General features: G+C 35.1%; 2 protein-coding genes across 2 annotated transcripts; both read left to right on the top strand.

Moving 5' to 3' along the window:
- Window positions 1-6,601: 6,601 nt before the first annotated feature.
- LOC127135096 (uncharacterized) lies at window positions 6,602-7,904 on the top strand. The gene has a single exon (XM_051061909.1). It carries the CDS (start codon window positions 6,618-6,620, stop codon window positions 7,848-7,850), a length of 1,233 nt encoding a protein of 410 aa, XP_050917866.1. The 5' UTR covers window positions 6,602-6,617; the 3' UTR covers window positions 7,851-7,904.
- Window positions 7,905-11,083: 3,179 nt separating this feature from the next.
- Window positions 11,084-11,874, top strand: LOC127135745 (uncharacterized mitochondrial protein AtMg00810-like). The gene is made up of 2 exons (XM_051062385.1): window positions 11,084-11,454; window positions 11,784-11,874. The coding sequence occupies exons 1-2, from the start codon at window positions 11,084-11,086 to the stop codon at window positions 11,872-11,874; spliced, it is 462 nt and encodes a 153-aa protein (XP_050918342.1).
- Window positions 11,875-12,616: the final 742 nt, after the last annotated feature.

The raw sequence follows: 12,616 nt of genomic DNA, 5'->3' as shown, positions 1-12,616 counted from the left end.
ATCAACCATCTCATCAAAGACAACAACAAAGGTACCAAAATGATAACCAACAATACAATTTCCTAGTATGGTGGCCTCTCAAACGATGATTGGCGCACCATGCTTCTTCATCCTTTCCTAGCACCACATTGACCCTCTTAGGACGAGTAGGTTTTGGTATTAGCTTGAGATGATATACCTCTAGTAAAATGTCATCATGTTTTGTATTGAGAGATGTAAAGTTCTTGGTGAAGTTATGATATAGCCTCCGAGAATGTTTTATTACCGACCTTTCCCTCGACCCATGCTTGTGGTGTTCCTTTCTTGGCCCAGATCCTTCATGCATAGATTGTGTTTTTTCTTTAGCATCCCGGGACCTTTTCTCCATATTGCTTCCTCCCCATTAATATAAAGTTCTACTTTGTCCATGACCTCCTCCATGCTAGTGACCGACTTATGAGCTAATGATTCTTTGAAATGGCCGACCTTTAGGCCATTTTGGAAAGCCCCAACAGTCATCTCTTGATTTGGGTGAGTGACTTTTATGGTCTATTCATTGAACCATGCCATATATTCTTGGAGGGATTCGAAGGGTCCTTGGCATACATTGAACAAGCTGGTGGTAGTCACCTTTCTATGTTTGATGGCGGAGAAATGTTGAATCATCTTCCTAGTCAGGTCTTGGTAGTCGGTAACTGGTAGTCTAGGAAGACTCATATACTAGCGCAATGCCACATCTTTGAACATTACCGCCATAAGTTTTCATTTCAGGGAGTTGGAAGCTCTAACTATTGCTATTTGAGTGTTAATTGATATTATGTGCTCTTGAGGATCACTTTTGCCATCGAAGGAGGGAAAAGGTGGTGGTTTAAAGTTTTCTAGGACTTAATCTCCCCAAATTATCTTTGACAGGGGTTGAGGATCAATGAGCTCTTCCCCCCATCCTCTTCCTTAGTATTTTATGATTGCTGCATTGTGTGGGCACTTTCCTGTAGAGATTCATTCTGCTGGCGCAAGTTCTCCATAATTGATAGGAGTTATGCCATGTCTGATAGAGTGCAAGATTCACTCCTGCTAGGTGATAATCCAGACATTCTATATCTATGGTGAAAATGTATTATTTTGTCAGGTCTGGGAAAATTTATCGAGGCCCTACGGTAGACGTCAAATGTTCCTGATAAACACCATTTGGATAAATCTCCCTGAGGCGAGTCAGGAGAGATTACAACCGTCCTATATGTATGAGGTATCAATTCTCTCTCTTCCTCTTTGGGAAGTCTCTTTTTATACTTGTCCACTCATCAAGGTCCATTTAAGGGATACCCATTCAGATCCAATGTTAAAGTGATCTCTAGTAACGTCTATCGTCTTCCCTAACTCTCAAGTAACACCTCTTCCAGCAATTTCTATAACTCCCTTACAGTCATGAAGATGTTTCATAACCGTCGTATGTGACTGTTCATGTTGCCTTCTAATACCTTTCAGAGACCGAACCCGACTTGCTCATCTACCAGAGTCATTATGAGACCGAATCCGACTTGCTCATGTCTTGTAATAATGTTCTTCTTGACTGAGATCCGACTTATTTAGGTTTATGCAAGCTGACTTGTTTGCTCCTTTGTACTCGGCCTCAAAACCCCGATCTTGGGAATTCTGGGATGTACAATAACCAAGTGATAACCATTAATTATTTATTATTTCTGCTCATGTTCTTTCCACAATTTCTGAGTTGTTTAGAATTAATACAATCTCTATGGAATTAATAATTTCCTTATCACTTCCTACTAATTTTGACCGTGTATCATTGCAGATAAAAAATAGCCAACAATTTTATGGCGCCGTTGTCGAGAATTGTGTCAATAAAATTTTGATTTTTATTGAAATTGTAAAAAAGCTACATTTGAGCTTTTGACAATTTATGTCTTCCGGTGTCACAACGGGTGCGTGGTTGCTGCATGTGCATTTTGTTGACTCCAGTTTATAGAGGAGACCTTGAGTCAGAAATAACTTTCAGACTCTTAAGGAGATTTCAAGCTGACACCAGAAGGATTTTTTGGTCTTTAAGTACTACGACAATTCTCATAAAAAAACTATTTCATAAACAAAGAGAGTGAAAGCAAAACAGAGAGACATAATATTGTTTTGTATGAGCCTTTGGATTCTGTAAAAGATGCACTGCTTTTAGTGCTAGGAAACCAAAAATGTCAAAGACAAATGATATGAAATCATGTTGATTGTAGGAACATGCCTTCTCATGTTTGACCACTTTACTTGAAGCGACCTTGATGACTGTCATTCTCACAGTAAAACCCCCGGTCTTCGGTCCCACTAATGAGAGAATCCCAATCAAGTCCACGCATGCATGTTTCTCTTCTACTCATCTGAACACTAAAATATCTGTTTGTCTAAATGTCAATCTTCTCTCCAATGGATCATTCAAGAAATTCTCAGATATTTTTCTTCTCAGATAGAATGAAATATATTTACAAAAATAAGAAATATATTTACAAAAATAAGAATGTATATCTAATGAGATTAAAATGGAATATGTGGATGAAAAAATTAAATAATTAATTAATTATAATTAACTAAATTAAAATATTTTCCTATATATTTAAAAAAAATAAAATAATTTTGGTCTATTTTTAATTTAGCCATTTTTTTTTCTTCTTCTTCCTCCCAACTTCTTGGAGATGGAGATCTGAGAAGACTGACTGATTCTTCAATAGTAGTAAGTTCCAAAATAATTAAATCTACAATATTCAATAAAAAATAATTATACAATTTTTTTTAATAATCTTTTCATCAGTTTCGTTTTTTCTTTTTAGAAATTCCAATCCTCAAAATTACTTGAAAGACAACAAGATTGATCGTGTTATATTTATTCATTGCAACAGAACAAATCGTCTTCAACCTCTTTGAGTTTCTGCAATCCATTTGTAAGTTATTTTACTTACATTTATTTATTTATTTATAATAAAGATAAATTATTGAATACTTTATTCATCAATAAGAAAATTAATCTTTTTGCAATTTTTTTTTCTGTATTGTTGAATTGTAGCAAATTCATTTGATGTATAGGGTTTGAGGATATATGATATAGAATTTTATACTATAAAGAATCTAATTTATCTATAAAAAAAATCTTGTAAGTCTGTTCCTTAATATATTATGATATAATTTAATAATAAAACTCGATATATGACATAGAGTTGTTAAGATTGATCTTTATTGTTATTACGAATTTATGATTTTATGTAAAACAATGAGTTAATTTGTATGTAAAATCTATTTTTTAAACTCAGATCATATTGGTAAATTTTGATTTTATTATTAATCTAATACTCTCTATTGATTTGTTTGATTTAGTTATTTATATGTTTTTAATGTATATTGATTTTGAAATATAAACTTACAATGTTTAGTGTTGTTTCAATGATTTTTAAAATTTTGTTTATTTAATTCTTGATTTTGTAGTTTGTTTGAACTTTTATCGATTTTGGGAAGTTATATTTTGATTATTTGATGAAATAAGCTAGTAATCATGCCTAATTAGTAATCATGCTTAATTTTTATCCATCAATCATTTGTTACTCTTTGCTACATGAGACTATTGTTCAACAAAATTGATTAAGATTAAGCAATACTATATATCTAATCCAAGGTTGTACTAAAGGAAATATATTAGTGGATGTTTGGTTGGCCTCAATGCAGTGTGCTGCTAAGGGAATAACCATTCCATAGACCTAAGGAATTTGATTTGTTCACTGTGTTAAGAGTGTTGATTGCATCTGACAGCCTGAGTAGTTCAGCTGCTACCAGGTGCTAGGTGTTATTTGAAGATATGTCAGTTGGGATTTGGTTCAGGTAGAAACAAATGTTTTTGCACCGCACTATATAACTTGAGTATAGTGTCAAAAGAGCAAGGGCCATTGCATTTTTATCTGGATGCAGTAAAAAATAAGTAAGGGTTCTCACATTTTCGTGAAAAAGTGTGGATAAAAAAGTTTGTTCATGAGAGTAATATTAGTTTTGGATAAGGTAATATAAGCATACTTGCTGAAAAATCTATGGAAATAGTGGACACAATGGTTAGGAGGAAGAACAATTTTATGTGCCTACAAGAAATTAAATGGACAGGTAAAAAAAGCGAAAGATTTATACAACCCGTGATTCAAGCTTTGGTACACCGAAAAAGTTAGATCAAGAAATGGGGTAGGGATTATTGTGAACGAGGAGTGAAAGAAGGATATAATGAATGTGAAAAGAGTAGGAGATCAAATCATAGTCTTGAATTTTATAGTTGAACAAGACACATTTAATGTTTTTAGTGCTTATGTACCCCCAAGTTGGGTGAGCTTAACATCTTAAGGTAAAATTTAGGGATGTTTTAGAAGGCTTACCTCAGGATATATCCTAAAGAGAGAATCATTTTATAGGAGGAGATATAAATGGTCACGTAGGGAGCGTATCAAGAGGTTTTGAGAGCGCGAATGAGGGATATGGTCTATGGGAGATGAATGCGGAGGGTAAATCCATTTTAGAGTTTTCGTCAGCTTTGGATCTTAAAATACCAAGTACCTGATTTAGGAAAAGAGACGAGCATCTTATCACATATAAAAGCGGGGTGACATGTTCTCAAATAGATTTATTTTTATTAGGTAGTGAAAAAGAAAGATTTTCTTGGATTGTAAATTTATTTCAGGAGAGAACTTGACTATCCAACATAGAGTATTGATTATGGATGTAAGAATAAATGAAAGAGTAAAGAGAAAAAGTCACATGGGAGCATCACATATCAAGTGGTCGCATTTGAAAGGTGAAAAACAAGAAAGTTTCCAACACAAAATCTTGGAGAGATGGTTTGGACAATCACAAAGAAGTGAAAATGATATGTGAATTAAGATGACCCAAGAGATTAGATAAGTAACTAGAGATACGCTGGATGCATCAAGATGTTTCTGACTTAGGGGTAAAGAATCGTGGTGGTGGAATGAAAGTGTTCAGAGTAAAGTTAGAATAAAAAATGATTGTTTTAAAGAATGGTCTAAGTGTAAAAATGCCGAAACTTGGGAAGAGTATAAAAGATCTAAGAATGTGACCAAGAAGGAGGTGAGTGAAGTAAGAAACCAAATTTTGATGGATTATACCAATATTTAGGAATCAAGAAGAGAGAAAAATGTATATATAGGCTTGCTAAGGGAAGAGAAAGAAATACAATAGATATGAATCAAGTGAAGAGTGTCAAAGATGAAGAAGACAAAGTTTTTTGTTCAGGAAAAAGATATAAAAGGATATGTGAAAGACGTATTTCTAGATTTTATTTAATGAAGGATACGATATCTCATTGGACTCTACCATGTTTTACATTAGAGAAGAGGTCCAAAATTATAATTACTACCATCGAATACAGAAAAAAAGGTAAATGAAATATTGAAAAGGATGAGTAACAATAAGGCGGTTGGACCAGACGATATACCTATTAAAGTATGAAAAATTATTGGAGAGAGATATATTGAGTGACTCACCAAACTCTTTAATGAAATTATAAGGTCAAAGAAAATGCCAGATGAATGGAGAAGGAACACTATAGTTTCAATCTATAAGAACAACGAGGATATATAAAATTGTGCAAATTATATAGGGATTAAATTTATGAGTCATACTATGAAGTTATGTGTAAGAGTGATTGAACGGATACAAAGAAAGTATACTTAAGTAATTGAGAATCAATTTAGTTTTATGTTTGGAAGGTCGTCCAAGGAAGTGATCTATCTACCATGACATGGGATCGAGCAATATCGGATAGACCAACAAGACTTCCTCTTAATTTTTATTGACTTGTAAAAGATGCATGATAGAGTTCCTAGAGAGATTTTGTGGAAGCCCTAGAAAAAAATGGGTTATGATTGCACATTTTTGAGTTATCCAAGATATGTATGAATGAGTATCGACTAGGATGCGGATATAAGGTGGAGAAACAGACGACTTTCCCATTACAACAGGTTTGCATCAAGATTCAATCCTAAGCACCTATTTTTTACCTTAATTTTATATATACTTATGGAATACATTCAAGAGCTAGCACCGAGATTTATGTTTTTTGCAAATGATATAGTCCTACTTGGAGAATCAAAGGAGGATTTAAATGATAGGTTGAAGACAAATTTTAGAAGCACATGGTTTTCGCCTAAGCAGAAATAAGACGGAATATATGAAATGTATGTTCAAGAAAAGAATAACCGATTCATACATGCAGTTAAATGTTTACTTGTAAACGCTTTGACAATCAAATTAGTAGAGACCGCGATTATAAAGTTTATGATTTTAAAATAGTGTGTACCTAAATATGAGTCTCTTATTAAACAATATAACTAAGATTTAGGATTTAAAGGTCCTAGAATCTTCTCTAGAACAACTGTCTCGTAGAGCAGGTGTGAGGATATTATGTGAATCTCTCCATCTAACATATAGTAAGGAGGCGTTCCGTTTGGATCCTATGTGCCTTTAGGGCGTGTCCACTTCTTGGTCTGCCACACTTCTAATGCCATTCAATGTATGCTTTTTTATTCTTTGTTCAAACAAATGATAGACTACTTCTTGTGATATTTTCCAGAAATTTCAATATCTGCTGAAAAATGAACCAACAGAATCAAGGGCCTGGCGTTCCATCAAATGTTCCAATGAAACGAAAACGCGGCCGGCCACGAAAAGAAGAGAATGTAATTCATGGAGTGCATAAACCTGAGAATATGTTGAACTTCAATCAATCAGCCAGCATAATGAACAATTCCGACAGTGGAATGTTAGGGAAGATGGTCACTGGTGTCATTGAAGCAGCATTCAATGATGGATATCTTGTTAATGTTAAAGTCGCAGATTCTGATTCTTTTTTGAGAGGCGTAGTGTTTCTTCCTGATCAAGTTACTCCAGTTACCGCAGAAAATGATGTGGCCCCTCATGTTCAAATGATCAAAAGAAAAGACTTTCCGATTCCAATGCCAATGCCAAACCCTCAGGCTAATGAAATACATGTTTCTCTTCCCACATTGCATTCTATTGAGCCACAAATACCGGCGCCTTTTCCTGGCGTGCGCGTTCTATCACCGACCGAGGTTCATTCTGGCATCTCAGTTCCACCAGGCATATCGCAGGCGGAGCATGTAAATCAGTCTAACTCTCTCAAATCCGACATGGAATGTGACAAAACTGTTGAACAAAGTGATAAGTTGCATCACGAACTCGATGCGTCGACACAGGTAGAAGAATCCCGTGCTGATCCACGGCCTGCATCCGAAACCATGAACCTGTTTCCAACAATTGAAAACACTCATAACGAGCTAAGAAATGAACATCAAGATTTTCCTTCCATGAGTCATTTGAATGAGCTGGTTCATAACGAACCGAATAATTCAAATATTGAACTCAACTTGGTTCCCGTATCTGCTGAACCAGAATCCATGCCATCCGAACAACATAATAATAAATCTGTTGACATTTTTGCGGAGAAACAGACCTTGCCAGAAACACTTTTACAAGAAGATGCAACAAAGACAAGACCTGTTTCTATCGATACTTTGAGCAACGTCGATAACTTCTCAATCTCAAACGGAAAACCAAGTACCGGTATTGCTAATATTCTTGATCTGGTACCGAATCATGCAGTTGAGACCAACCAACATGAATCCATGCAATTTGAGCATATTGGTGAGTCTGATCCTTCTGACATCAAGCTTTCATCTGAAGGATGTAACTTCATGGAGAAGAATGATCCTCAAAACGACGTCAATAAGGTCGATTTCGATCATCCTATAGAAGAATCTTTAGTGGATGCAGTTCCTTCTGAAAACCAGATTGGAGCAGGCACTTGAAAATCAATTTTGCCGAGGACTGTGACTGCACTTATTTTGCTGCAGCAAATTCATGTCCAAAATAAACCAGTTTTGTATTCTTTTCAAATGTATTTTTGTTATCTGTTATTGAATAAAAGAGTGTTCTATGTTGTATTATATATCATTCAATAATACATATAAGCTTATACATATCTCTTGCTGCACATTGCATGGTAAAATTAAGAATATTACAGTTTATTATATTGAATTTATACTATTGCTTGATAGTGCTTCTCAGTTTCATTATTTATAATCAACAAAAAACTAAAGTCTGACTGTGAAGGAATGAACCAATGCTTTGGATTTAAATTTGAGCGGTAATAATACTTAACAGTTGCAAATAACCAATGATATAAAGGATGTTCCTCTTCGTAGAATGACATGAATTTCTCTAAAAATAAAAAATATATTATGGATCAAATTTATATAAATTTAATACTTTAGTAGACCAAAATTATGTGAAATTATTTCTTAATCATTCTTTTTACCGTACTAGAATAAATAAGTGAAATTTATTCTATTAGAAAATCGTTGATTAGTCATTTGATGTCAATGTGTGATTCATGATAAGGTTCTTAAAATATCATAAAGGAGATTCGTCGGTTTATTAATTTGTATTAAGTTTTCTTATAGTCGAGGCGAATCAAACCTAAAACTTGATATAAATACACATTTTGAAATTTATCTATGCAACCATCATCATGCAATCTTCATCATCTTATTGTTTATGTCTTGCAGCAGACTCCAATACAAAATCCAATAAACCTTTAGATTCAATTTATATTTTATTTGTGATTTATATTAAATTTGTTGAAGAATAATTCAATATTTTAGTATTTCGCCTATGTGACATTATTGTTTGTGTATATAAGTAGTAATGTGCTTAGTCATTAAGTATGTAATCGCCGCAAGAGCGGTCTGTGAAGTAGTGTGTGTGTAACCATTTATTGTAACCGTTTTAGCAGAGTAGTGGAAGTTTGTTATTCTCTCTTCTATCTTTTCTTTCATCTTCATCCATTTCACATTGTGCACCAACAATTGGTATTAGAGTCTGGTTAAGATCCATAAGGAAACACAGAGAAACACAAGTGAATGGTGATGCGTTGTGTGATTAATTTCATTTCTTGAGTTCGTGTTGAACTTTTGATTGGAATCATAAGAGAATCACATTTCTTGATTCTGCATGATTGAGAAACACTAGTGTTTGGTGAGATATGAGTTAATTGCATATGGTTGAAGATGAACGAAAATAGTAATTTGAGTACTAAGCTTCCAGTGTTCTATGAAAAGAACTGAAATCGTTGGATGATTCAGATGCGTGTGTTGTTTGACGCTCAAGATATTCTTGATCTCGTCAACGATGGTTACGTTCAGGTTACACTTCTGGAAAATGCAACGGATGTGCAGAGAAATGCTCAGCGTGATATGAGGAAGAAGGATCAGAATATGTTGTTCTACACCCATCAGTGTGTGGATGTGAACGTGTTTGAGAAAATCGCCGATTCAATGACGACGAAGGTTGCATGGGACACACTGGTATGATGCTATGACGGTGATGCATCAATGAAGAAGGTGAAACTTCAGTCTCTACATAAGAAATATGTTAATCTCATCATGAAGAACAATGAAAAGGTGCCTGACTACATCTCTAGAGTGATTCTGATCACAAATGAGATGAAGTCGTGTGGAGAAACTCTCTCTGAAGAAAGTATCATCGAGAAGGTACTTAGATCTCTTACTCCTTATTTTGATTACATTGTGGTAGCAATGAAACATTCTAAGAATCTGAGCACCATGAGAATTGAAGAGCTGCAAAGCAGTTTAGAGGCACACGAGTTATGTCTGACTAAAAGAACCTTTGAGAGAGAGAGGTATAACAGGCTCTAAAAGATTCTTTTGTCAAGAAGGACCAGAAGCAGTCTTGGTCAGAGGCTAAGAAAAGACATGGTAGGTCTCAGGAGTCAGAAGCCTCCAATTCTGATAAAAAGAAACATTAGAAGGAAATGGAGAAGCTTGGCAAGAGAATGATTCAATGCTACTGTTGCAATAAGTTTGACCACTTTGCTAAGGACTGTTGGTCAAACAAGTAAAGGAAGCCAAAAGAAGCAAACATAGCTAGAGGAGACTGTGATGATGAACCCATGCTATTGATGGCTTATGAATCTGATGATGAACCTGTGCGCTTGACTATTTCTAATTCTGAAGAAAATTCTGAATATGAGTCAGAATCAGAAGATAAGCCAGAATGTGAAGGTTCTGAAGAAGAGTCAAAATCTGAGGATTCTGAAAATGAGTTAGAGTCAGAAGATGACTTTGAATATGAAGATGTGTCAGAGTCTGAAGGTGACTCTGAAGATGAAAAAGACTTTGAAGGAGAGTCTAATTCTGAAGGTGAATCTGATTCTAATCCAAATTCTGATGATGATCCATTATCTGGAGGTAATCCAATCTCTAGAGATGGAGCTTCTGGAGGTGGAACTTCTAAAAGAAGAGCTTTTGAAGGCGGAGCCTATGAAAGTGGTTAAGAATCTGATACTATTCCAGAATCAGAAGGAGATTCTGAACAAGTTTAGAGGCCAAAAAGAATTAGATAAATACCAATAAGATTTCCAGAGTTTGACATGTTGCAAGATACCGAAGTACACTCTAAAGGAGAATTAATTCAGTATACCATGTTAGTAGACTCTGAACCAGTGAGTATTGAATAAGCTCTCAAGAAGAAAGTGTGGCTGAAGGCCATGAAAGAAGAACTTGAGGCTATAGAAAGAAACAAGACTTGGGAGTTGACTAAGCTTCCAAAGGACAAGAAAACCATCAACGTCAAATAGGGTTTCAAGGAGAAACTGAAGCCAAATGGATCAATTGGAAAACACAAAGCAAGGTTAGTGTCAATAGGTTTTTTACAGAAACCTGGGTTAAACTACTTTGAGGTGTTTGCTCTTGTAATGAGACATGAGGCAATCAGATTGATGATTGCGATAGTTGCTAACAAGAATTAGCCTATGATGCATTTAAATGTAAAATATTCATTTATGAATGGTCCATTACAAGAAGAGGTATATGTGGTACAACCTCATGGATTTGAGAAAAAGAACCAAGAAGGGATCATGTACAAGTTGCATAAAGCCTTGTGTGGACTGAAACAAGCTCCTAGAGTTTGGAATCTGAAGATTGATTCATTTTTCAAGCATCAGGGATTCAAAAAGTGTGAGATGGAGTATGGCGTGTATGCTCAGCATAATTTTGAAGGCAATATGATTATGGTGTGTCTCTATGTTGATGACATATTGCTAACAAGGAGTTGTGAACATGAGATAGCTAAGTTAAAGAAAGTGCTGATGAATGAGTTTGAGATAACTAATCTAAGAAATATGACATATTTCCTAGGGATGAAGTTTATTTACTCTGAGAAGGGTATCACTTTGCATCAGTTGAAGTATGAACTTGAGCTTCTGAAGAGATTCAAGATGCTGAATTGTAAGGCTACTGTCACATCGTCAGAAACAAATCACAAATTGGATTCTGATTCTGAAGATGATGATGTAGATGCCACAACTTTCAAGCAGTTGGTTGGCTCTCTGAGGTATTTTTGTAATATCAGACCCAACATTTGCTATGCAGTTGGAATGGTTAGTAGATTCATGAGTAAACCAGAGTGGTCCCATTACCAAGCCGTTGTTAGGATTCTGAGGTATATAAAGGGAACTCTGAAGTATGGAGTTTTATTCTGTTATGGAGGAAAGGATAATTCATAGTTGATGGGTTACTCAGACTCTGATTGATATGGAGACAAAGTTGACAGGAGAAGTACTTCTGGATACTTATTTAAGTTTATGGAAAGTCCCATTTCTTGGTGCTCTAAGAAGCAACCAGTTATTGCTTTGTCAACCTGTGAAGCATAATATATTGCAGATGTTACAACTGCGTGTCAAGAAGTTTGACTTCTAAATTTACTACAGGATTTGAAGATCAAGGTAAACAAGCTTATAAAGCCGATGATTGATAACAAGTCTGCAATCAATCTTGCCAAGAACCCATTGGTGCATGGGATAAACAAGCATATTGAGAGTAAGTGTCATTTTCTAAGAAGTCAGTGAAATTCTAGTTATCAGACTTTTGATGTCACACGGGTTGTTATGACATCCGATTCTGCACAGACAAGAATTATGCAGAACTTAAAAGTAAGTGCAGTAAATAACACAAGTAATTGTTTACCCAGTTCAGTCCAACATGACCTACGTCTGGGGGCTACCAAGCCAGGGAGGAAATCCACTATTAGTAGTATTAATTTAGACCTTAAACCAACTGTTTAACCCTATCACTTAATACCTACCCAATGCAATTTCAATCTTACACTAAGATCAGAGTTCCTACTCACTCCCCCTCAATCACCTCAGTGATTACTATCTTTAATCAATATTAAAGACAATTTTGAAGTCACACTTCAAACAACTCTTGATTGTGCTTAACAGCTTTAATCAAGATACACATCACTCACGCTTAAGAGCTTAGAGTGACACAACACTTACAACTCAATGAACACCCTATACCAATGCAATCATCTACGTGATAATCACTTGGCTTACAAGATACGTCTAATACAAGACTCACAACAATTACAGCAGTGAAGTATGATGAACACACTAAATCTTCACGCCTAAAAAATCCCCAGTCCTGAATGAAGGATTGCCATCCTTTTATATTGCAGCACTTAGGCCTTGTACTTGTATTCTCCTGAATTTAAG

Source organism: Lathyrus oleraceus, chromosome 4, assembly GCF_024323335.1.
Source record: "Lathyrus oleraceus cultivar Zhongwan6 chromosome 4, CAAS_Psat_ZW6_1.0, whole genome shotgun sequence".
Classification (NCBI taxonomy): Eukaryota; Viridiplantae; Streptophyta; class Magnoliopsida; order Fabales; family Fabaceae; genus Lathyrus; species Lathyrus oleraceus.
This window is presented reverse-complemented; position numbering and strand designations above follow the sequence as displayed.